The sequence below is a fragment of the Ascaphus truei genome, chromosome 4, assembly GCF_040206685.1.
Source record: "Ascaphus truei isolate aAscTru1 chromosome 4, aAscTru1.hap1, whole genome shotgun sequence".
In the NCBI taxonomy this organism is placed as follows: Eukaryota; Metazoa; Chordata; class Amphibia; order Anura; family Ascaphidae; genus Ascaphus; species Ascaphus truei.
The window spans coordinates 387,723,364-387,749,870 of record NC_134486.1 but is presented as its reverse complement, the minus strand read 5'-3'; the positions used below and the strand labels follow the sequence as shown (position 1 = coordinate 387,749,870).

Sequence of the window (26,507 nt, the reverse complement as noted above, 5' to 3'; positions counted from 1 at the left end):
GTATGTCTGGGGCAGTTTGATACAGTATGTCTGGGGCAGTGTGATACAGTATGTCTGGGGCTGTTTGATACAGTATGTCTGGTGCAGTGTGATACAGTATGCCTGGTGCAGTTTGATACAGTATGTCTGGGGCAGTTTGATACATTATGCCTGGTGCAGTGTGATACAGTATGTCTGGTGCAGTGTGATACAGTATGCCTGGTGCAGTTTGATACAGTATGCCGGGTGCAGTGTGATACAGTATGCCTGGTGCAGTGTGATACAGTATGCCTGGTGCAGTGTGATACAGTATGTCTGGGGCAGTTTGATACAGTATGTCTGGGGCAGTGTGATACATTATGCCTGGTGCAGTTTGATACAGTATGTCTGGGGCAGTTTGATACAGTATGTCTGGGGCAGTTTGATACAGTATGTCTGGGGCAGTGTGATACAGTATGCCTGGGGCAGTTTGATATAGTATGTCTGGTGCAGTTTGATACAGTATGCCTGGTACAGTGTGATACAGTATGTCTGGGGCAGTTTGATACAGTATGCCTGGTGCAGTTTGATACAGTATGTCTGGGGCAGTTTGATACAGTATGTCTAGGGCAGTGTGATACAGTATGCCTGGTGTAGTTTGATACAGTATGTCTGGGGCAGTTTGATACAGTATGTCTGGGGCAGTGTGATACAGTATGTCTGGGGCAGTTTGATACAGTATGTCTGGTGCAGTGTGATACAGTATGCCTGGTGCAGTTTGATACAGTATGTCTGGGGCAGTTTGATACATTATGCCTGGTGCAGTGTGATACAGTATGTCTGGTGCAGTGTGATACAGTATGCCTGGTGCAGTTTGATACAGTATGCCGGGTGCAGTGTGATACAGTATGCCTGGTGCAGTGTGATACAGTATGCCTGGTGCAGTGTGATACAGTATGTCTGGGGCAGTTTGATACAGTATGTCTGGGGCAGTGTGATACATTATGCCTGGTGCAGTTTGATACAGTATGTCTGGGGCAGTTTGATACAGTATGTCTGGGGCAGTTTGATACAGTATGTCTGGGGCAGTGTGATACAGTATGCCTGGGGCAGTTTGATATAGTATGTCTGGTGCAGTGTGATACAGTATGTCTGGGGCAGTTTGATACAGTATGCCTGGTACAGTGTGATACAGTATGTCTGGGGCAGTTTGATACAGTATGCCTGGTGCAGTTTGATACAGTATGTCTGGGGCAGTTTGATACAGTATGTCTAGGGCAGTGTGATACAGTATGCCTGGTGCAGTTTGATACAGTATGTCTGGGGCAGTTTGATACAGTATGTATGGGGCAGTTTGATACAGTATGCCTGGTGCAGTTTGATACAGTATGTCTGGGGCAGTTTGATACAGTATGTCTGGGGCAGTGTGATACAGTATGCCTGGTGCAGTTTGATACAGTATGTCTGGGGCAGTTTGATACAGTATGTATGGGGCAGTTTGATACAGTATGCCTGGTGCAGTTTGATACAGTATGTCTGGGGCAGTTTGATACAGTATGCCTGGGGCAGTTTGATACAGTATGTCTGGGGCAGTGTGATACAGTATGTCTGGGGCAGTTTGATACAGTATGCCTGGGGCAGTTTGATACAGTATGTCTGGGGCAGTGTGATACAGTATGTCTGGGGCAGTTTGTCTGATATGTCTTTTGCAGTTTGATTGCACCATTTTTGCCCTCGGTTTGCATCCGCGGCACGTTGATAAATAAAGCCCTATAGTATAACCTGCTCCCTGGCTCTCACGGCATAAAGCCGCCTGTGACTTCTATACACCTTTGAAAGGGGATAGTCCGTGACTAAACCCTAGCTGGGTGAAATATAAGCTGCCAATGAAACGTTATCTCACCCAGCGAATGACAGCCCAAACACATTTGCAAATTGCTGATAATGGCTCACAAATTGCTAAATAATATTAATGTATTTCAGAGGTTACCTGCTAATGTCTCTTAGGTGCAAAACTGGGGCAAAACAATTACCACGGTTTTATCGATGGTCTAATCGCTTTCAATGGGATTTATTTTCTTTGACAAATCTGGTGACGTTTTTTTTTTACACTGCTGTGCCCTAGTTTTTCAGCCGGGAAACGTTAATAAAAAGATCTTTTTGATTTTGTATATTATTAGTGAGTGCATTCATGTAAAATCTTATGAATATGTTCTTTTCCTTTAGATGGTCGATAACAGGGGTATCCCACCCCAGTCTTCAACCGCTACCAACAGGTCAGGTTTTCAGGATGTCCCTGCTTCAGCACAGGTGGCTCACTTGAGCCACCAATGCTGAAGCAGGGATATCCCGAAAACCTGACCAGTTGGTAGCGGTTGAAGACTGGAGTTGGCATAACATAGTGTATATCTATTTTAGGCCTTTAATTCTGTTGCGGGATGTATTATCATGCCAATAAAGCTTATTTGATATTAATTTTTGCTGTTCCTCTTGTGGTTTTAAGCATCACAGAACCTGCAGCTGAATAATATATTCCCCAGGTGTCTCTGTGGGCTCTGGGTTTTGCTTTCTCTGGAACATTAAAATCCCCGCTTTCTACCTACCAATGGCAGGTCTGATTCGGCTACTGTAATTAAATAGGGAAATAACTGCAACAGAAAAGTAACCGAAATATTAAAATTTTTGGGAAATTAAAAAAATCTGGTGGTAGGCAAAACTGTAAAAAGGCTGAAATATGTTCTTCAGTGTTGCTACACTTACTGTATAATTATTCTTATGTTGTGATGCCAAGGTACAGTATACAGGGTGTTAAATATACATTTTCAGACCTAATGAGTCCCTGCCCTCTGGAGATTACTAATATTGGTTCCGGGGGCACAGGGAGATAAAGTGACTTGGGCAAGGAAAGGTGATACTGAGACTTGAAACAGGTTTATCCCCATTACCGCCGAGCTACTCCTTCACCCCTCAAAAACTTCACATGAGAAAGTCGAGGGAAGCACAGGTTAGTACGGTTCTGCAAACATGCAGAAGGCACAGTGATACGTTCCTCTGCTCCCATAGGGCCGCCTCCGGAAACTGCTCTCATGGGCGAGTAGGGATAATGAAGAATCCATGAGTAATATAGCCATTTGTAGCATGGTCCTTCTACATTGAGTCCGTTTCAGGTCTTAGATTTTGAAAGCTGGGCTACAGAGACGGGGAACAATCATATTTTTTTTTTAAAAATCCTGTTTTGCACAAAGCCGTCCTACCTGTGCAAAGTACAGTTTTAATTTCTTCCCTCTGAACTGCGTTTCGTGAAGCTCTATCCTCGCTCGCGCTGCTGCCTTGGGGCTGCTGAAATTTATCCGCACTCTCCGGAAGCTCTTGAAAAGCTGCAGGGTGACGGAGTCGTCGTACGCTCGGAATAGGCCCTCAAATTTCTCCTGGGAAAAAAAAGGGGGAACAGAATGAATAATAAGCCCGAAGGGTAAATTAGAGAGATATCCGCAAGTAGGGCCGAGAAGCAGGCTTTAGGCAAAGCGTGTTCATCTCCGCGCCAAGTATACAGTATCAATAACTCTGCCACATCTGAGCTGGTGTAAAAGCCGCAATGCTCCGACCCCCACAAAATAGTTATTTTTTCTTTAAACCTTACCTGAGCAGGGGGGTCCCTTGGAACTCATTAGCGGTTCCCTCACATATTTATGTTTATGTGAGTTAAGCTACGGGCCATATAATATTTGTAGAAGGGAGAAAGAAAATGAAGCACATCATGAAACAAATAAAAATAAATGAAGAGGTGCAAAAAAAAAAAAAAAAAGCAATGAGCCTACATTTGAAATGTTATATAACATATCTGAACCATCCACTGCATTCTCCGGCAGAGAATTAATCATTGTTTCTTTTTGTATAGCGCTGACAGTGCTGTAAATAGAATTTTTGCAGGCACGGGTCCCTGCCCCGTAGAGCTTACAATCTATGTCTTGACGCCTGAAGCACAGTGAGATAAAGAGACTTGCCCAAAGTAACAAGGAGGTAACGATGGGATTTGAAACAGGTTCTCCTGCTTCAAACTCAGTGTCACTGTTTTCACAGTCCATGTCTTTGGTAAATCGCTGCATACATTGGTGGCACGATATAAATTAAAATATATATACACACATACACTGCAAATACAGAACAGTACAACGTGGCTAAGAAATACTTCAACTTGAAACCTCTGTTGTTTCACCAGCCATAATTATAGATGTAACCCCCCGTGTCTGCCCAGCAACACATGTGCCCTGCCCCCTAGCAGGTTCCTCTCCAATTGACATGTGACTATGATAAGCCAGTAGAAAGGCTGGTGAAGAAGGAGGGACTAAAAGGGAGAGTGAGCTTTAAAAGGGAGGCAGCCATGACAGTAAGGGCAGATCTGCCCAGGCCTGGAAGAGTAAGGCTCGATCGAGAGCCAGCTCTGAGGCACCTGCATTTGTCTCACATGGAGACAGCAGAAGCTGATAGGACAGAGGACAGGTCTCACGTGGAGACTGCAGTGGCTGATAGGACAGAGCAGAGGACAGGTCTCACATGGAGACTGCAGTGGCTGATAGGACGGAGGACAGGTCTCACGTGGAGACAGCAGTGGCTGATAGGATGGAAGACAGGTCTCACGTGGAGACTGCAGTGGCTGATAGGACGGAAGACAGGTCTCATGTAGAGATTGCAGTGGCTTATAGGGCAGAGGACAGGTCTCACGTGGAGACTGCAGTGGCTGATAGGACAGAGGACAGGTCTAACGTGGAGACAGCAGTGGCTGATAGGACAGAGGACAGGTCTAACGTGGAGACTGCAGTGGCTGATAGGACAGAGGACAGGTCTCACGTGGAGACTGCAGTGGCTGATAGGACAGAGAACAGGTCTAACGTGGAGACTGCAGTGGCTGATAGGATGGAGGACAGCCTGAAGATCTGGATCACCCAGCCGCAGAGACCTGGAAGCAGAAGGGTCTGCAAACAGAGGGGGATCCCTCGATGGATCATAGGATACAGTGGTACCAAATCAAACCTTTGCGAAGTACAGGCCTGCTACACACAGTTATGAAACACGAGCTCCAATTGTGTACCGGTACCTCAAATATAGGACTGACCAGCCACGATTGGGAGGCCTATTAGGTTGACTTTAACACATACACATGCGCAGCGCTGTATGGAGATTGTACGAAGAATTGTACTGTGACTTGTATGTGGTGAGTCTATTTCCTAAGGATCATGAGGTTACTGTTAACTGTTGATTGATAAACCAATATATACAGTATGCTATATACATATACCCAAGTGTTATGTCCCCATACTTGTTCCACATGTGTGGCATCTAACATACACGTAGACATACGGACTCACACCTCAGCACCCGATGTACAGTCTGAGGTACAGTAAATAGAGGGGTTACATAAACAATGGCATTAATGCAAACACAGGTTCTGTTTTTCCGAAGTTTAAATGTTGAGTGCACTTTTTGAAAGAACCGGCAACTTATTTCATTGATGTATTCATTCATTCATTCATTCATGCGCCCCTTTGAATCAGACATGCTCAGTTCCTCACCCGACACGCACCTGCATTATTTTGATTAGGCAGGCTCTCTTACACATGCTTTCATAGAAACCACAACTTATTCACTTGGATCACGATCATTCATTTGTAAAACCATCAGGTTCCCATTTGTTCTTTCATTGAATGCTCTCATACATTTGTTCGTTTTGATGTAGACTTTGACATCTTAATGTAATGAATAGTTATGTTACCTAGTGAACTGAATCCGTCAACATTCAGAAATAACACTGTACATGCTCAGCAGTGAAGAAGCAGTGCCACCCACCACCAAATACATGTACATATAGAAAGTTTAGTGATATACGCGCTCTAGCGCCGAATCACTGTAAAGTATTATAAAGATTCGAGAATGATCAAAGGAACAGGGTATAATAATAATTAGATGGTGAGTATTCTTCTGAAAACAACTCCCAGATGGTATGGAGTCTTTAAAAGAGGCAAAATATAACCCTGAAGGGAAAGAGTAAGGGGGTATAAGCCCACTCCTCAACACCTCATTGGGATAGTTCCAGGACCACTATTGAACCATTTGAGTTGAACAATTATAAGTGTACTCACATGTTAGAGATGCCACCATCCTGTGCCTTATGTAAGCGTGCTGTTAGTGATAAACTGAAGATAAGCACTATGATTGTCAGACCTCCGTTTTTAATGGACGAATAAATTTTTGACCCACTCTCTTGGCTGAGCGCTATACTTGCTATTGTGCTGAAATACATGTTGCCCTCTCCTTTGGGGACTACTATTGCAGTTAGGAGTTAACGGCCTTAATGGGTTAACGGTGTGGGCTCACTCAGGTTACTGCCCGCCCAATCATGTGATGTTTGATGACTATGCAGAAGGGTTTGCCCTTCCCTTGTAGGTCTTGGGACCAATGATGTCACTGTAGGGAGTATAGAGGGTTTATATAGCTCCACCCTATGTTCTAGAAGCAGGTTCTTCGGAGTTCTGACTTGGGGTCCTCACTGTGAGTCCTGTAAATAGTTATGTGTATAGCTAAGTGTATTAAGATGTGTCCTGTCATTGTTTCTTGTTTTCAGTAAGACACATACCCATTAAGTAAACACCAGTAGTAAGTGTCAAAGATTGTTATCACTATTGAAAAGGAGGAAGCATGGCAGGAGTTCTCGGTATAGTAACTCTGAGGTATGCTTCGACCAGCCCAACCGTAAGGTTTCTTGTGCAATCCTGATGAAATAGGTATTGAAGTATGCAGTTCATAGTACAAGCAAAACAAGGCATAGCCCAAAATTAGTGCATCAAAAATACCTTTGTGCAGTTTCTTAGATATATGTAGAAGAGTCTTGAGCATAGATATTAAAAAAAGGCTACTGTACATTGAAATAGGAAGGTTCTATAATCCCAGACGGTGAGTATTCCTTTTGATTGAGGTGGTGTGACAGCAGTATATATATAGGGAGAGACAGAGATAATGTACAGTATGCCTCTATCCTTTAGATAATATCTTTTTATAGTTCACACAATATATGAAGTCAATATAGTCCACAGTGCATGACAATATAAGCCACTGTTCTTTTGAAAAAAGGACTGATTTTGGGTACTCACGGGAGCCTTATCCGTGCAGACTTCTGTTGGTGTGCTCCAGCTGTATGTGAAATAATCAGCAAGAAAAAAGGCAGCGGGCACAGCGCAATGAAAAGACTGCAGGGCTGAATGGCTGCCAGTTGAATAACGGTTTATTAGCACATACGGTAGCAAAAGACAGAGGAATAAAAAGCATTTTGTGGCCTGTTGGTGCTTTATCAAAGAGTAAATCCATGCTGTAGCCATTGTTTAAATAGTGCTCTTGCACCTGAAAACCCCGCACCCTTTCCCCCAAACCCCCCACAATCAGAACACTCTGAGTCTAGGTGGAAGAAAAGGACCCTAATAACACAACGTCAAAGAATAATCAGGCAACTAGATAGTAAACCCTAAAAATGGCCCACAGCTTGATGAAATTCTACAAAACCTGATTACCAGGGACAATATAACCTGGCTCAATAAATGGGAAATGTTCTGGATTTATATGTTGGGAACCTTGATACCATCTGGCATGAATACAGACTGGGAATTGCAACATTTTCTATGACATCCTTGTTTAAATGATCCACCAGATTATATTTAACTGTTACTATATAGTCATGTGGTTAGGTGTTATTCAGTCAAGCTAGATAGATAGTTTCTATGGAATTAGTTTCTTTCTCCTATTATCTGACAGTATTTCTCCTCAATATATATATTTATATATATAGAATTGGAAGATGCCAGCAGCCAAAATCCTATCGCCCGTTGCAACCGGGCGACCGGATTTGCCGAGCACTGTATGTATGTATCTGTGTGTATATATATATATATATATATATATATATATATATATATATATATATATGCAAATACAACTGTATGCTCATTTGCATGTCATAGGCAGGTCTGCAACCCGCCTTTCCCCATCATCACCCAGCATACAGCACTTCCACTGCAGCAAGGGATTCTGGGAAATGACATGCAAATGAACACACAGTGTCACTTTTTGCCTCAAAAACCATTGGTTATTTAGGACAGGGAATACATTGTATACAATAGCACAAGCATTTTTGATGTAATATTAATTATTTACATTAGTTGTTTGCAAATTATCTAAAAAAATTATCTAAAAAATTATCTAAAAAAATTAAACAATGAATAAATTCACCCTTCTACCAGCAAGAGTGGGGGTTAGGGACAGGGAGTTTGACCTTTATCTTTACTAAACTCCAACTGGGTTCTAAGGACTCATACTGTAGGTAAAATAAAGAATAAATGTCACTTGGGTATGCAAAAACAAATTTTTATACGTTATAAAGTAATGATAAAGGAGACTAAGAAATGCAATGTGAACGTACAAAATCAGTATGTGTACACAGAGAACGTGATACTGGCTAATAAATCTTTAGCAAAAACCACTGAGAGATACAAAGTGAATGCAAAAAAACCACATTATATACAAATGGCTATGGGTGTAGATTATACAGAGCACAATAGGCGAGGTGCATGTTGTTCCAATTGGCAAACAGGGAAAAGTTACACAATTATCAATGGAAAAAAGGGTGAGGAAGGGTAGGGGGCAAAGGAGATGAAAAGGGATGGGGGAAAGCAAGGCAGGAAAGCAACAGGGAAAAGTGCAGTGAAAATAAAGTTGAGCAACATTTCAGGGGGTGAGCCCCTTATTCTGGCCCGTTCCTACAGACCGGGTAGGTCTGTGGTACTTCCCTTGAGATCCGCAAATAAAAGCTCCCGTAAGAGCAATATGCAGGTATAAAATGGGTGTAGTCCCAAAAGTAAATCCAGCTTTATAGTATCAGGCCTGTGCAATGGCCCAAAGCACAGATAAGCCCTAAGGGCAACAAAGTATTTACAGAAAACATATACATATGTATATATGTATAATCCAAGAGTTCTCAAGGAGTTATGTTCAGAAATAGCCAAACCATTACATTTAATATTCAAGGACTCCATTTCCACAGGCTCAGTACCACAAGTTTGGCGAAAGCAGATGTGGTGCCTATATTTAAAAAGGGAGCTAGATCACACCCGGGGAATTACAGACTTATAAGCCTGACTTCAATAGTGGGGAAACTACTTGAAGGTTTAATACGGGATAATATTCAGGAATATCTAATGGAAAACAAAATTATTAGTAATAGTCAGCATGGATTTATGAAGGATAGATCTTGCCAAATTAACCTTATTTGTTTCTTTGAGGGGGTAAGTAGGAAATTAGACCAGGGTAATGCAGTTGATGTGGTCTACTTAGATTGTGCAAAGGCTTTTGATACGGTTCCACACAAGAGGTTGGTGTACAAAATAAAGCAAATTGGACTCAGTAATAATGTATGCACCTTGATTGAAAACTGGTTGAAGGATAGACAACAGAGGGTTGTCATGAATGGAACTTTTTCAGGTTGGGCTAATGTCGTGAGTGGAGTACCTCAGGGATCGGTACTGGGACCCCTGCTTTTTAACTTGTTTATTAATGACCTTGAGGTTGGCATAGAGAGCAAAGTCTCCATCTTTGCTAATGATACTAAATTGTGTAAGGTAATAGAATCAGAGCAGGATGTCATTTCTCTCCGGAAGGACTTGGAGAGACTGGAAACGTGGGCAGGTAAATGGCAGATGCAGTTTTAGTATAGATAAATGTAAGGTTAGGCATTTGGGAAGCAAGAATAAACAGGCAACTTACAAATTAAATGGGGATAAAATGGGGGAATCCTTGATGGAGAAGTATTTAGGAGTGCTTGTAGACAGCAGGCTTAGCAATTGGGCCCAAAGTTATGCAGTAGCTGCAAAGGCAAATGAAATGGGCAATGGATGGAAGGGAAGTAAATATAATTATGCCCCTTTATAAAGCATTAGTAAGACCACACCTTGAATATGGAATATAATTTTGGGCACTAATCCTTAGAAAAGACATTATGTCCAAGATCTAGAAATAAAACATAAGAGGACAGCTGATAAAGAGATACTAGCAGAACTAATAACAGCCAGAGGAAAATTTAATTTGTTAGCAACCCAAAAATAGAAAAGTCGCTGTTATGGCTTAAACATAAATATTATGAGAAAGGTAATAAAATGGATAGATTGCTGACCAACCAGTTAAAGCAGAAACAGAGCCAATTTAATATCAGTAAAATTCGGAAACAGGACGGAGTAATGTCACAGGACCCAAAAGTTATTAAAGAGGAGGTCAGGCTATTTTACGAAAAGTTTTATAATATAGAGGCTGTACAGAAAAGGATTAGGGAGCATATATAGGAAGATATAGAATATTTATGAAGGATATTCAAAATAAAAGAAAAATCACACCCAAGGCGAGAGCTAAATTAGATGCAATTATAACGTGGGAGGAGATAGAAAAGGTAATAAAAGATCTGCCCAATGGAAAAAGTCCGGGACCTGATGGTCTGCCACATACTTATTATAAGACCTTTGCCAACTCCTTGATAGTATATATTCAAAGTATGTTTAATACATTGAGAGATACAGGTAACCTATCCCAGTATATGTCAGAAGCTCATATAACAGTTATCCCTAAACCAGGCAAGGACAAACTAAATTGTGCAAGTTACCGCCCAATATCGCTTATAAATGTAGACGTCAAAATTCACGCCAAAATATTAGCAAATAGAATTAATGAATATCTACCGGAACTGATAAAGAGGGATCAAACCGGATTTATACCAAAAAGAGAAGCCAAAGATAACACTAGGCAAATTATAAATATACTGCAAAAGGCCAATAAAACACAGACTCCAACTATGATATTGTCTAAAGATGCAGAAAAGGCTTTTGATAGAGTGCAGTGGAATTTTATGTTTAGAATGCTGGAGCGTATAGGAACGGGTGATATGTTTAGACAGTATGTAAAGGAACTATATAGTAACCCATCGGCAAAGGTCAATGGACAGGTGTCGAATTCATTTAATATACTTAATGGTACGAGACAGGGGTGCCCGTTGTCCCCATTGATTTTCGCTCTAATAATGGAGCCGCTAGCAGAATCAATAAGAAATCATCCAGATGTTACGGGAGTTAAAATAGGTAAGAAAGGACATAAGATCGCATTATACGTAGATTATATCCTGCTGTTAATAACTAACCCGCTGGTCTCATTACCAAATATAATGAGTGTTCTAGGTAGATATAGTTTAGCATCTAATTTTAAAATTAATTTAACAAAAACAGAGACTCTCGATATAAATCTGCCAGCAGAGTTGGCAGCCCAGGTAAAAGAAAATTTCCCTTTTGAATGGAAGAATAGAAGTATAAAATATTTGGGTACAAATATAACGTCAAGAGTAGAAGATCTGTTCCAGGCTAATTACACCCCATTAGCAAAAGTAATAGAAGATGATTTAAAAAGATGGTATAAGAATATTATCTTGTGGATAGAATTAACTGTATTAAAATGAATATCCTGCCAAGACTTATGTATCTGTTCCATACTATCCCAGTGAAAGTCCCCAAGCAATAAATTGCCATGCTCCAAAGTAAAATAATACATTTTTTTGGGACTTTAAAAAGCCAAGGATTAATATTAAAACACTGCAAAGACATAAATCGCAAGGTGGACTCGGTCTGCCGAATATTAATAAGTATTATCTTGCTACACAGGTGAACGCTCTTTTTGAAAGGTATCATTGTACAAAAAATAAACTTTGGGTGGAAATTGAAAATAACTACTGTAAAAATATAGATACAATTGAGGTTCCTTGGCTCAGGAAGATAGATCGACCTAAAGATCTTTATGAACACCCTACCATCGGTGCAGCTCTATGTGCATTGGATGAAATATCCAAAGATGAGTGTTTGTACGTTCCCATCCCCTCTCACTGCAATATGTGGGAACTCTGATTTTCCCCAAGGGTTGGACTCTGGAATATTTAAAAAGTGGAGCCGAGTGGGGCTAACAAGACTAGGAGACTTGATGGATATGGGAGAAATCAGAAGTTTTAAATATTTTCAGGACCAGTTTGATTTTAAAGAAGGAGAAAGATGGCAATATACTGCTGCGGCCGAGTTTATTTGAGCATTTGCCCGTTCTCGGCCGCAGCAGTAACCTGGCGCGCGCCAGAGGGTGCCGGGCGCGCGCCGAAGACACGGAGGAGCGCCCTCCGATCGGGGCTTTCTCTCTCCCGCTGCCGGGTCCGCCGGGTCCCCCGGAACCCCCTGCCGCCGTCCCCCACATCGCGGGACACCAGGGCTCCCTCGGGGAGCCCTGGACGCGCGTGCAGGGGGCGCAGGCACCCGATGACGCGTGACCGCGCGTCATGGCTAGCATGCCGGGGCATCCCCAGGCTTGCGGAGCTAGCCGCACTCAAATAAAGTGTGCCGGTAGTGTATGCAAATTGTCCACTATATGAAAACCCAAAAAAATCTAAAAAATATGTTGAGGAGGTTGAATCCTTTTGAAACGACGTTGGTATTGTTGGGTGCTAGGGGGCATAATATATCGTATATCTATAGAACAATATTGGAAATCAAAGCTGAACCTAAGCCAGGATTTGTACTAGCTTGGGAAAAGAAACTGGGTAAAGAATACTCTGCACTAGAATGGACACAAATGTGGAGTAATGCCAGCTCCTCCTCGATATCGACGAATATACTGGAAAATATATATAAGATAATGTACAGGTGGTACTATACGCCACAAAAATTGAACGAATGCTACCCAGGAACGTCTGACAAGTGCTGGAGAGAGTGTGGGGAGGTGGGTACAATGCTTCATATCTGGTGAAAGTGTAAGAAAATAAAGTGTTTCTGGGATGGGATAGTGGAGCAGATTTTTAATATAACCAAGATTAGAATTCCAAAAGACCCGAGTATTTTATTGTTAAATAGAGAGGGGGTCAAAGGGCATAGAATTAGGAAATCTCTATTAAAACATATGCTGAATGCAGCAAGATGTACTATAGCTGCCAACTAGAAAAAACTGGAAACAATGGGAGTCGAGAGTATGGGAGGTTATGAGGATGGAACAACTCTCATATATAACTGACACAAGGTTAAAATATGAGCTTCTCTGGCGACCGTGGTTAGAGTTCACTGGTAATAGAATACTGTAAGATGTGAGAGAGGAATCATCTGCCAAAATGAGAATAATAGGGATAAACGGGTTTACTAAATATAGAGTGGACTTGTTCTCAGATTTTATTTTAATTGAATTTTGTTTTGTTTTTGTATTGTGATTGTTTGTATTTATTGTTTAACAATCTATATATGATTATTATAATTTGTATGTTGTATTGTGATGTTTGGTTTTGTAGTGTATTTTATTGTGTTGTATGTTCACTGTTATAAAAATGTTGACAATAAATAAAAAAAAATTTAAAAAAAGAAAAGACATTATGGAACTAGACTGTGTGCAGAGAAGAGCTACCAAGTTAATAAAGAGGATCGACAATCTAACTTATGAGGAGAGGCTAGCTAAATTAAATTTATTTACATTAGAAAAGAGGCGTCTAAGGGGGATATGATAACTATATACAAATATATTCAGGGACAGTACAAGGAGCTTTCAAAATAACTATTTATCCCAAGGACAGTACAAAGGACTCAGGGTCATCCCTTAAGGTTGGAGGAAAGGAGATTTCACCAGCAACAAAGGAAAGCGTTCTTTACAGTATGGGCAGGTAAAATGTGGAATTCATTACCCATGGAGACTATGATGGCAGATACAACAGATTTGTTCAAAAAAGGTTGGACATCTTTTTAGAAAGGAAAGGTATACAGGGATATACCAAATAAGTATACATGGGAAGGATGTTGATCCAGGGAGTAATCCGATTGCCAATTCTTGCAGTCAGGAAGGAATTTATTTTTCTCCCTATGAGATATCATTGGATGATATTACACTGATTTTTTTTGTTTGCCTTCCTCTGGATCAAAAGGGGAAACTGGGGCGCTCCCTACCTTATATGACGTATGGAAATATAACGCCTGTGGACTAGTGTGACACCAAGAAAAAAGGGGAGTGTATACTAGCCCTTGTTGTGTTTCTGCGGCTGGACCAAGGAGAAGATGAAGCCTGGGATCTTCTTATAGCGGCAACAGAGGTGGTGTAGTGGTCAGCGCAAGGTGTAGAACTCGAAAAATAAAAGATAGTGGAAAATACACAAAATCAATGCATGCAATAGATAGACATAGTGGGTCTTAGATCGAAAAGGGGAGGAAGGGGATGGGAAAAGGGGAGAGAGGGTGGTGGAAGGGGGGGGTGGTGGATGGCAGATGAAATTAGTAAAATAAATTATATATCATATATTATATAATAATAGAAACAATAAACATTAGTTTCATTGACTCACACGGCCTAGTGTGAGACTTTTCCCTCAGAGAAGAATGGAGGCTCATTCACGCATTGCCTCCATTGGGAGCATTGGAAAGGAAGACGAGACTGATTCCTTTCAGATTGACCACACCATTCACTGAGGGAAGGGGCTCATACAAGGCCGTGTGAGTTTTTTCTTCTTTAAATATTCCTCCATTTTAGAGGATATATGTAATATCCCATCCACTCCATTCTTCTCTGAGGGAAAAGTCTCACACTAGGCCGTGTGAGTCAATGAAACTAATGTTTATTGTTTCTATTATTATATAATATATGATATATAATTTATTTTACTAATATCATCTGCCCTCCACCCCCCCCCCCTTCCACCACCCTCTCTCCCCTTCTCCCACCCCCTTCCTCCCCTTTTCGATCTAAGACCCACTATGTCTATCTAATGCATTGATTTTGTGTATTTTCCACTAGCTTTTATTTTTCGAGTTCAACACCTTGCGCTGACCACTACACCACCTCTGGATCAATAAGTAAGTATAGATATAGGATAAAGTGTCTGTTGTCTAAATTTAGTATAAGTTGAATTTGATGGACGTACATCTTTTTTCAACCTTACCTACAATGTAACTAACTAAAATCACTCTCAAGGACCAAAGTAATTCCGGGGACATGTTTAATGGGTTATATCTGGGAATTGGTATTTTTTTTAATTTATTTTTTTAAACTTATATTTTTATTTAATTTTTACAAATTACAATTTGGAAGGGGGGAGGGGGGGAAGGGATACAAAAAATAAACTGGGTGGGAAGGCGGGGGGAGGGGTACATTTCCATACTTTTTCTGTATAAAATACAAGATACAAAATACAAACAGCGAAGCTTTGTTATACATACCGTAACATGTTAATTCAAATTCGCTACATCCATTCCACACTTCTATTAGAGATCACAGCTCATTCACATCGCCAACAATCTGTTGTACCTGTCCTGGACCAAACGGATAAGTTTCTCCATTGTCATTAAAGTTTAGCTTATTTTTGACAGCTGTTATTGTCGGGGGTCATTTTTCTTCCAATGCCTAGCTATAACCGCCTAGGCCGAGGATAAAATATGTATTATCAGCTTTGTCCATATTCCTCTCTATATCCTCCAATGGTCTCAAAATGAATATAGTCTCTATATTCCATGGGTAATCTAGTCCTGTGACTCTCCTCATTAGCTTCCTTATTTTCCCCCCAAAAACAGTTATCTTGGGACAAACCCACCAAATATGTTTGAATGTACCTATTTGGCCACAATTTTGTGATTGGTAACTTTTTTGTTACCTAACTCTGACACCTAAACATATTTTGTATGTAATTTTTCAGTTTGATTTCCCCTTTAGGTGTGATGTGACTGTGTTTATTTATTTATTTATAAAATGTTTCACTAGGAAGTAATACATTGAGAGTTACTGCTCGTTTTCAGGGATGTCCTGGGCATAGAGTTAAGATGACAAATAATACATGGTTACAAATACAGTTACATACGTGAACAGGGTATACATTATACACAAGACATTGCATGTGTAGCCCCCTGTAAACAGAACGGGCTACTTATCCTTCTACTACTGGAGTAAGCCCTGGTAAGGGCAGGCGCCAGTAGTGACCATGGGTTTTTCCCCCTCACCAAGCCCCGCCTCTGTGGTAGAGGCAGGCCCCTGAGCTCTGTGCAGGCTAGACAGAGGGGAGGTCCTGCTTACATCATAGGGTGCAGGGCTGTATCTATTTAGTGGGCTGTCCTGTGTGTGTGTGAGTTGAGTCTTGTCAGTTCTGTGAAAGAGTCAGTCTTGTCAGTTTGGTGATGAAGAGAGAGAGTTCTGAGTGTGGCTCTGGAAGAGTGCAGTGCTGAGAGCTGAGAGTTTGGAGTATCTGGAGAGCAGTGTGTCTGCTGTCCCAGAGAAAGGAGAGATGACCCTGTGACAGCTGAGCGGGCAGCTGGTCAGTCTGGGAGCATCAGATGGGAGCTGAGGAGTGTGTGTGGTCTGTAGTGCAGTAGGACCGAGAGGAGACAAGGTGGACCAATGCCCTCACCCTGCTCAGGGGGTGAGGGGAAAGAGATCTAGCCTCACCCACAGGGCCTACCCTGGTGGAGGTGGAGGCAGGGGTATTGAGGCCCCATTCAGACATCCTGTCTGGAGACATTACTGGAGGGAAGGAGAGGAGGAGCACACTGGTACACGCGGAAGTCTGCTGCTGTGATGAACTGCTGTGTGTCAGCCCCAAAGAGACACTAAAGAGACTGTGCTATTTTATCAAAGAGACTGTGTGTGTTCTGGAGCATTTACCATGGGACCAGGGTTCTTCTCTATAAGGGTCCTACCCCACATTCTGGGAAGTTATATAGGATAGATGCGCTGCACCGTTGCTAAGGAGAAGATGGAGGCATATACCCCAGAAGCCTGGTCCTTTATCCCCGACATCACCGCGGGAGACTCAGGCCCTCCTGTTACCGGCATACCACCAAAGAACATGTAGCCAGCCCTCACTACACCCTAGATATACAGTCAGTGTCTGGGGGGGGGGGACATGGGTTACACATGCACAGTTAAAGATAATATATATTATAGGCGTATGTAACAGTTACCAGCATGTGATCAGCAAGTGCTTGTACAGCCAGAGTCCCCCGGGGTTTCCGAGGCCGAACTATGCTAATTTCAGCTCTGGATGACCCCTGCTTCCGTAGGTGCTGCCGGAACCCCGTGCTTGTTAAATCCCCCGTGACAGATAATATTGTGGCTTGCAATTGGCTCCCGTTCTGCGGGAGATTGAAACTTGTCACATTGTTGGGGGGTGCCGCCGGGGCACCTTTTAGCCAATTATCTCAGGAAGTAAAGGGTCCCCGGAGCTGAAGTTAACACGTTCAGCTCTGGAGACCCCCTGCTTTCCACCTAGAAGTAAAAAAAACCCAGGTGGAGCCACACCTTTCATCAACGTGTTACGCAAATCTTAGACAGGATAAGAAAGCTTTAATTCACTGCGAGGTGCACATTACAGGAACGTATTACTAATGAGTCCACAATGAAGTTATTAAAGAAAATATTTCAAGGGAAATGTTAAAGCTTATAAAAACATTGTAACCCCACTACTTACTTTCACATGCATTGGTTGAATATGTTTCAATATCAAACCACAGCCTAGAACCACAAATCTCTGTTATTTACTTAATGAGGTGTTAACGTAAGCTGCTTTAAGGGCTGTTTTCAGCTGTAACAAGCCTGTGCGTTACTATAACTGGCATTAGTGGCAATGATATGCGAAAGAGGTGTTCCCTCTAACAACGCATATCCGCAGAGCTCCGTTATAGTTAATGCAGGGATTTAATGAGATGTTACTTAGGCCAGAGCTAAACTTGGCGTTACTCACATCCAGATCCTGAAATAGGTCTGTTACCGAGTCTGGATAAGTGTACGATCACAGTTAGGTAAGATTTACCTATCATATTGGTATTTGCAGGGTTCTTTTCCTCTCCTGTCTTCTCTTTTAGAGCTTTAATTAAACACCTATTGAGGGTCTTGATGGGAGTAACACCGCCTTTGGGTAAGACAGGTTTAACGCCAGGTTATTTGAAGCTAACGCAAGGCAGTGCTAACATCACATGGGGTAAAGCCTGTGCTAATGAGATCACTAACGACCGTTGTTTTTACATAGTTTTAGCTCTGTGGTACCCGTAAAACTCAAGGAAAATAATGTCGGTAACGGCACATTATTTGACCTGACTTAACAGAGTTGTGTGAATCGTGCCCCAAAAGAGAAAAATATGCATTTTCCGATCCAATCCTAACTGTTTTTTTCCCCCAGAGATGGTTCCACTCTATAAATCACACTATAATTATCTACTAATATGGACATACTTGTGTGTCTAAAAATAATATTCCCCTTTGTACAGCAATTCTAAAAATATAAATCCTTTTGAAAAAAATTAATTAAAGATTTCAAGTAAGGCTATTCTTTGAAACCGTGTAAACATTTTTAATTTTAGTAACCAATTGTCTGGCTGCAAAAGATATTTTTCGATACAGATGTTGGAATAATTACATCTAACATAAATACAGCATAATTATACTTATTATGTAATAATAATGTATGTTATTAATGTATGTAACTCCAAAAGACTGTTCATGGTCCCAAGGTTCAGCAAAGTATCCGGCCGCTCCTCCTCTTACCATGCACCCCACAACTGGAACAACCTACCGGAGACTCTCACAGCCGCCGCCAGTCTAAGTTCTTTCAAAACATTTTAATCTGGTCTGTAACTGTTATATACGCCCATAATATATATTATCTTTAACTGTGCATATAATGTCTTGTATATAATGTATACCCTGTTCACTAATGTAACTGCATGTGTAACCATGTATTATTATTTGTCATCATAACTCTGTGCCCAGGACATACTTGAAAACGAGAGGTAACTCTCAATGTATTACTTCCTGGTAAAACATTTTATAAATAAATAAAATATTGTTGCATAATAATACAACACCGACACAATGACACAAATTCAATATATTATTTGAACATTTTAAAAGAGTGCTGGTATATATCCTATTACCCTATAAAACCACAAGCGATTTATAGATATATAGATATGTGTATATATGTATGTGTATATATATATATTTATGTATATGTGTGTATGTGTATGTGTATGTGTATGTATGTATGTATATATGTATGTATGTATATGTGTGTGTATAGACCTTAGTGGCCAGCTATTCATGTGTTGCCTATGGTCAGCTGGTCACTTGGGCAACTAAGCCTAAATATTTAGAGGTTTATGTCTATATTCAATAATGTGACAATTAGGGAAACACACAATTAACGTTGCTGATAATTCAAAAGAAAACTAACTCTAATCCACGGATTCTCCGCACCACCTCCGGACCGGCATCATATGTATTAAAGAAACAAAAATCCCACTGAAATCAAAAGGATTTTTTTCTTTGATGCGCCAGGTGAGTGTTTTTGCACCAGAATGACTCCATTTTTGCCATGATACATAAACCCCCAAGTGTTCAAACCCACAGTTGGGTAGGACCCTCCGAATTTTCCTGGTTCCCTGAGCCTGCAATAAGCTTAGCAATTGGACGTCAACTATTCCAGCAGGATGTAACGGCTGTCTCTATATGGACTAATAGATCTGTAATTCCTTAAACCAAATGTGGATGTAGAAAATATCTAGTATTCCCGATGTGCACAGTCAGCGTGATCTGAAGAAAAATAGACATGTGTAATACAATATTGACTTGGCTCATAAAAAATTGCCCCTAAAGTAGAAGTTCAAAGAACTGCCCACCCGCTGTTTAAACCACGCAGAATTAAGTCTCTTGTGCGTTCATTGCCAAGAAAAGCAGTGTAATTCATCTTGTTATTTCCCATGTTGCCAATCTAGGTATTTCAGGCCTATGTTTTAAACACAGTGAAGTCCAGTTTCAAAACAATGTATACACGTACGAACGAATGGCACTCGCTCCTGTTATTCCGTCAATAGTTCATCAGGTGCACTCGGGTAAGAGGCTTGTACAATAGCAAAGAAGGCACATCATACAATGTATCACAACATGCACTATATATATATCAGGGCATTATGATATTAAGTTGAAACTAAAAACGATCAATCTCAAGTTGTTGCTGTTTGTGTCACCTTTCAGTTTCAGTCAACCCTTCAGTCACAGCGTAATGCAGCAGCTACTTTGTATCCTTATATTACTGAGGTAACATGATCTATTGTTACATTTTGCAGCTCAAACTGCTGGGAACATTGGCAACAAATTATCACAAACAGGAAAGTGTTACAAAGATGTTGCACTGCTGGGGAGGTGGGCTAAACCTGCTATAGACATCAAAGGATGCTGTAAAATGGATTAAGAGCAGATGCAGTAAGTATGATCCAATGCTACAGAAAAACGCATATAAGATTGGACACATTTTGCTGCCTTAACCCTGGTGGCTGCTGCTGCTGCGATAGAGCAGATTCAGTCTAAATATAAATATATATATCTCCATGGCTGGTCCAGACTATCTTTCTGCCCTCCTGTCACGTAAGTCCTAGTAGCTACAGGGCAGGGACAAGCTATCCTGTAAGGTTTACCCCTCCCCTCCCCCCCTCATGCTGTCTCCCTGAATGGCAAGAGAGGTGGTGACACTGGGTCTGTGTTGCAGCCAATCATGGTGCAGACCCTGTGCCCTCCACTTTTGCATTAGGGAGGATGCTTTCCAAATTATACAGTCAGTTGTGTGCCTTCCCACCCGGGGAAGGGAAAGGAGCTCAGCCCCTTCTGGGGCTGATTGAACCAAGATCTGTGCATATCACATGGCCTCAACATTATCTGCTGGCCAGCACTATCCAAGGGCCTGAAACCCATTCTCCACTATATGCAAACGCTGTTATACCATCTGCAGTGGCTGCATCAAATAAAGACCCCTTTTATATACTTCTGGCTAAGTCGCAGTCTATTGGACAGAAGTATAGGAGAAAAGAACTGTCAGGGTAGGGACTGCCTGCAGCTCTGCTGTAGCCTATGACTGGAAGAGATGTCACCGAATGAAAAGAACCTGAGGATCACCTAAAGCCTGTCCTGTTCCCCACAACATCGCAGAAGCTCATCTCTCCTGGACCCTCGCAGGTAACCAGCACAACACGTACCTGTAGCCTAAGCAAAATCTCCCAGAAGGGGGGGGGGAGCAGAGCTACATATATATATATATCAGAAAGAACATGAGGCATACAATATAGTGCAGTAAGCTTGGCTTAGATTGTGAATGTCCAAAGCTATTTTTAGGCACTCAGATTTATTTTTTTAAAAGATATCACTTTTTCTGATAGTTGGTGTCCGGGGGTGGAGATCCCTTTCCAAATCCTCTCCACCCAAAAAACACGGGATCCATAACAGACGCCCAATAGCGTAACACCAAAGAGATGGATATATTATAAAATATATTTTAAAAAATGTAGGAGGAACTGCTCCTTAAAACGTGTAATCGCCCATGTAAAACAAATGAAATAAGGAATATAGAAATATGCAGAGGGCTTTGCATCAACTTTGCTCCGCTAGTATCAGTTAGCGATTTGGGGAGTGGCTTTTGAATAGCAGAAGATAACAAGATGTATAATAGCTACAGTATATCACAATGGTGCAGCATGGCGCATATCAGATGGAAGAAAGTCAAATAAAAAGCTTCAAACATGCTGTACGTTGCAGCTGCAAATTAACGCAATTAACGCTAATTTAATTAACGCTAAATAACTCCATCTTGATTCAAATCCCCATGTGTTTTTTATTGTACAAATTAATTTGGTAGGGGTGGGGGTGGGGGGAGGTCTGTGCTGACTTTTAAACCAACAGAGAATGCTACTTGGATGAGTGCTTTCCCTTGTAAACACCTGTAGAAATGTGGATTTATAAACAAACCTCACGTTCACATTAAATTGAAGTGCCTGCTTACCTTTCATTAGAGTTTCAGCATTAGGATTAGCATTTCCTCACACTGTCCTATTATTATCCCTGGCAAAGTTCATCATAACACAGACTGCGCGCCTCTGCTGTATCAGATCTCTCTCTGGCCTGATGGAAAATTCTGCAACATGTTTTGTCTACAAATCTCGAAAGATCTGGAAAACAAAACTGCTGTATAACATCTGTAACAAAAAAAAAACATACAGCAGAACTTTAAATTTAAACAAGTCGGATCATTCTATGTAGTCAGTAGCGGACGTTTGGGTCGTTTTCAGATGAAAATCCCAATTAAAGGTGAAGAGGATTTTCGCTTAAAATGGCCTGTGTGACCGCTTCGGACAAGATTCATAGAGTGTGCTAACGTCACTGTTACATTAGCAGGTTTCTCTCATTGGACAAAATCAATGCATCATTGTTGGTATATTGTAGGAGTTTCAAACAGAGGCTTTCAATATGCCGTGACACCATCTTTCTCTCACTCAGGAACATTCCAACAGGGGCACATACATCCAAGCACACTGAATAGGGGTCACGGACCCTGATGTATGTAAACATGGCAACTTAGCAGCATTATATAAAAACAAAATACACAGAGCATTTAAAGTATACTGACCATTTCCCCCTACTTATAAGGGAGGCTCACTCCTATTTTGCTGAAAATGGGTTGTTGCTTGATAAAAATTGTTCCTTATCCTCAGTCTAATAATAATTTGGGGTGGAAAGGAAATGTGCATCAGCCCAATACCTTAAGGTAGGGGTTGGCAACTCCAGTCCTTAAGGGCCACCAACAAGCCAAGTTTTATGGATATCCCTGCTTCAGCACAGGTGGCTCAATCAGTGGCTATGGTTGAGCCACCTGTTGTGAAGCAGGGATATCCATAAAATCTGGCCTGTTCGTGGACCTTGAGGACTGGAGTTGCCCACCCCTACCTTAAAGTATTAAAGGAGCAGTCCACCGTAACTAACCTCCATTTTGTATTAGGATTGTAACAGGGGATCTTCAGAACTGAAGATCCCGGGGACAGCCCCTGTTCTCGAGACACTGGTGAAATTACCAGTATTACTTCCAATGATGTTGCAGCTTCCTATTGGCCAGTGTTTTGGCAGCCATTTTGCCTGGGATGCAAACTTGCACCTGTAAGTTTCTCGGGAACTTGGGAATCCAAATAGCAGAAAATAGCAGCGTTTGGATTGGGGGGGGATAAACAATGGAGACAAAAAAAAAAGTAGGGAGTGCTACTCCTGTAAGACTGGCACCCATCTCCAGTTCAGGTAAGTAAAAATCAAATTGAAATATATATATATATATACAGTTGTGTGAAAAAGAACACCCTCTTTGAACAACAACACATGACATATTACACCGTGTCATGATTTATTTAACAAAAATAAAGCCAAAATGGAGACGCTATGTGTGAAAAACTAAGTACACCCTTACTGCTTCCATAGGAAGTAAGATGCTAAGTAGCAGACATGTGCTGCTAATCAAATGCTATTTTTTAATTGATCATCAGCAAGTGTGACCACCTCTATAAAAGCCGAAGTTTTATCAGTTTGCTGGTCTGGAGCATTCAGGTGTGTGTTAACACAATGCCAAGGAGGAAAGACATCAGCAATGATCTTAGAGAAGCAATTGTTGCTGTATAATTATATATCTATCTATTATTAGAGGTAAATAAGACTTTTAATTAGTTAGTGTAAGGACCTGCTAATGGTCATGCCTTGATGTGGCTAGCAGGCTTACAATGCTTTGGCCAAAGGGTTTAACTAAATTACCCTTTTTCAAGAGATATATAGGTATTTCACTGTGTATTTTTGTCATACTGGATGTAGCTTTGGGCTTCTTTGTTTTTTGTTGTATACATTAGTGGGAGATCAGACAGACTGACTCAGATAATCATTGGGAAGCAATACAGTATGTCTGCAGAGGATGTAAGAACCTGAGGGATTAGTAATAAACTCAATGGATCTTCCAATGTCATGTTAAACCCATTCCCCGGCTATGAATGGTGTCACATCAGATTAATCCTGAATGTAATTGCTCAGTCTCTCAGCCATATAGAGGTTGTGTGGGTAAGTGCTGGCTGGGGGTGGATGAAAGTGCAGTATAGAGATGGACGCCAGAAACTTTTATAAAATAAAGTGTGTTTATTGAGCAGCTGTCCAAAAAACAGTTCACATAGACATTCACGATACGCATGGCAAAATATAATAGCTTTAGGGATAACATCCTCCGGAAGGTTCAGTCCTATTCAGAGGAGGTACAGTGGCTTAGTTACCCATTGCATAAGAATTTAGTAGAATAGCTTGCAGGGAGACAGTAATGCGAGAAACGAACTGGCTAATTGGGCCAATTCAATAGGAGTAAGGGCTACTGGAGGAGCAATGCTATGAGTATAGTACGGCAACCTTCTCCTGCAAATAGACTTCCTGGCCCTTTAACAGGCATCAGCTAATGACCGGGGCACATTACTCAACTAGAAAAGAAGAAACAGTGACATAGACATAGCTAGCTGCAGACTAGACACAAAGAAACTTATATAAAGGACTTTCATTGAGGACCCCAGTCAGAACACTGAAGAACCTGCTTCTAGAACAAAGGGTGGCGCTATTTTATACCCTAACACTGACATCATACATCACATGGTAACTAGGGGGAGGGACAGAACCTGAGTGAGCCAAGCCAGATAACCCGTTAAGGCCATCAACCCCTTATAGAAACCAGTAGCAATCCAAGAAGGGGCTACAGTCATTAACAACACAATCAACAAAAATCAGAGATACCGTAGCTGCCTCCTGACTACAGAGGAGAAAATGGAGGTCTCAATAATTGTATTTTACATTTCCTTTTGCATACCTCCGCAACCATGGAAGTACATTTCGTTACGCTTTATACAGTTTGATGCTTTCTTTAAAAAAACCGAGAAAAAAAAAAAACATTATTGGCCATTTCTCCCATATTTTTGTCATTGTGTGAAACATGTGTGTGTAAGGAATCCACTACTGGCTTTGACTTTTGCCTTGCAGACCTGTGCAGTTGCAGGCTTCCTCTGGCAATCTATGGCACAGGTGCTGCCTCTCATTGCAGCTTCTGCCCTGTGCTACTTCATTGGAGGAATTCTCACACACCCTCCTCCTGTGATTGGATCTCCGCCTTTTATATTCTAGGCGTTGGCTCTGAACCAGCGCCGAGCATAATTATTCCTACCTCTATGTTACTGTCTCTGCCACAAACCACCCCAGGCCTCTCTCCTAGCGTTCTTACCTTCCAAGTTCCTGAGTATCCAGAGGTCTGGTCCTGGACGTCTGTGCTGAAGCGTTGTTGCCAGCACTGGCCTGCTGCTATCTCCTTGCAGTGGCCTACCCTGGACGTCTGTGCTGAAGTGTTGATGCCAGCACTGGTACTGCTGCATTCCCTCCTAGCAGTAGCTACCCTTCCTGTCCTGTGGCCTGCCGCTATTCTCCTGTAGTGGCCTATCCTGGACGTCTGTGCTGAAGCGTTGATGCCAGCACTGGTACTGCTGCATTCCCTCCTAGCAGTGGCTACCCTTCCTTTCCTGCGGCCTGCTGCTATCTCCTTGCAGTGGCCTGCCCTGGACGTCTGTGCTGAAGCGTTGATGCCAGCACTGGCCTGCTGCTATTCTCCTGCAGTGGCCTACCCGGGACGTCTGTGCTGAAGCGTGTTGCCAGCACCGGTACCTGCTGCATTCCCTCCTAGCAGTGGCTACCCTTCCTTTCCTGCGGCTTGCTGCGATCCTCTTGCAGTGACCTGCCTTGGACTTCTGCGCTGAAGCGTTGGTTCTACCCGACGCTGCCCTGCGGTGAACTTCGGCCAGCCTGCTGTCTCCTCCTGCTGAGATCGGCGTCATGGGCCGAGGCCGCTCCTCGCGCAGAAGCCACCCCCGCGCTCACGCTCCTAAGCTGAAGCGGGGAAATCCTGACTACCTGTTGCCGAACTCCTGCTTCCATAACGACGATGCTGCCTTCTCCAATCCTGACCCTGCGATGTACGACTACGAACTGCGCACTCCGGATCAGTCTGCGTGGACTCAGGTCGGTGATTATATAACCCCACCTCAGCCCCGCGGTCCGGTCCCGGTTTGTGGCGAGCATCGGCGTAACAGTATGCTCGGCCCGTTAAAACCGGACCGCGCCGTGGCGGGGGATGGCAATTTTCCAACTGAAGTTATGTCCCGTCCTGCGTATCAGTCCCACTATGAAGGCCAGTATTTGTGTGAAGTAATACCCCTGATGGATGAAATGTTTACCTATGAAGGTTTAACCCCTTTGCAAAGACAATGCCGTTGTGATCTCTTTATTAAGGCTTACTGTATCCTGAGCTTAAAACAGTCTCTAGCCGAATGTATTCGCTCCCCTGATTCCCCTTTAACATGGGATAATGTGAACCCTATGGAACTGGCCGACGCCCAAGAGGCAATCTATGCCCTGGCCTCATCACTGGACATTCATCTAGTAGAACAGAGCGCCCTCCTCATGTTGGCTCAGTCTCAAGATACACTCCATGTATTTTCCTCAACACTAGACACTCACATAATAGAACAGGATCCCCTCCTTGCCAGCTATGCTGCTGCTTGGCAGATTCTCTGTGCTACCAGTCCTGTTACTAAACCTGTGGGGTTACCTCTCTC

The 26,507-nt window shown here is 42.1% G+C and overlaps 1 protein-coding gene across 3 annotated transcripts in view; it reads right to left on the bottom strand.

The window, feature by feature from the left end:
- RCAN2 (regulator of calcineurin 2) overlaps nt 1-26,507 on the bottom strand; it is a 194,918-nt gene that overhangs the window by 53,242 nt on the left and 115,169 nt on the right. For all 3 annotated transcript variants that reach the window (XM_075598532.1, XM_075598534.1, XM_075598533.1), the window contains one exon: nt 3,213-3,386. In XM_075598532.1, the coding sequence (XP_075454647.1) occupies nt 3,213-3,386 (174 nt within the window). The remainder of the gene's footprint in view (nt 1-3,212; nt 3,387-26,507) is intronic.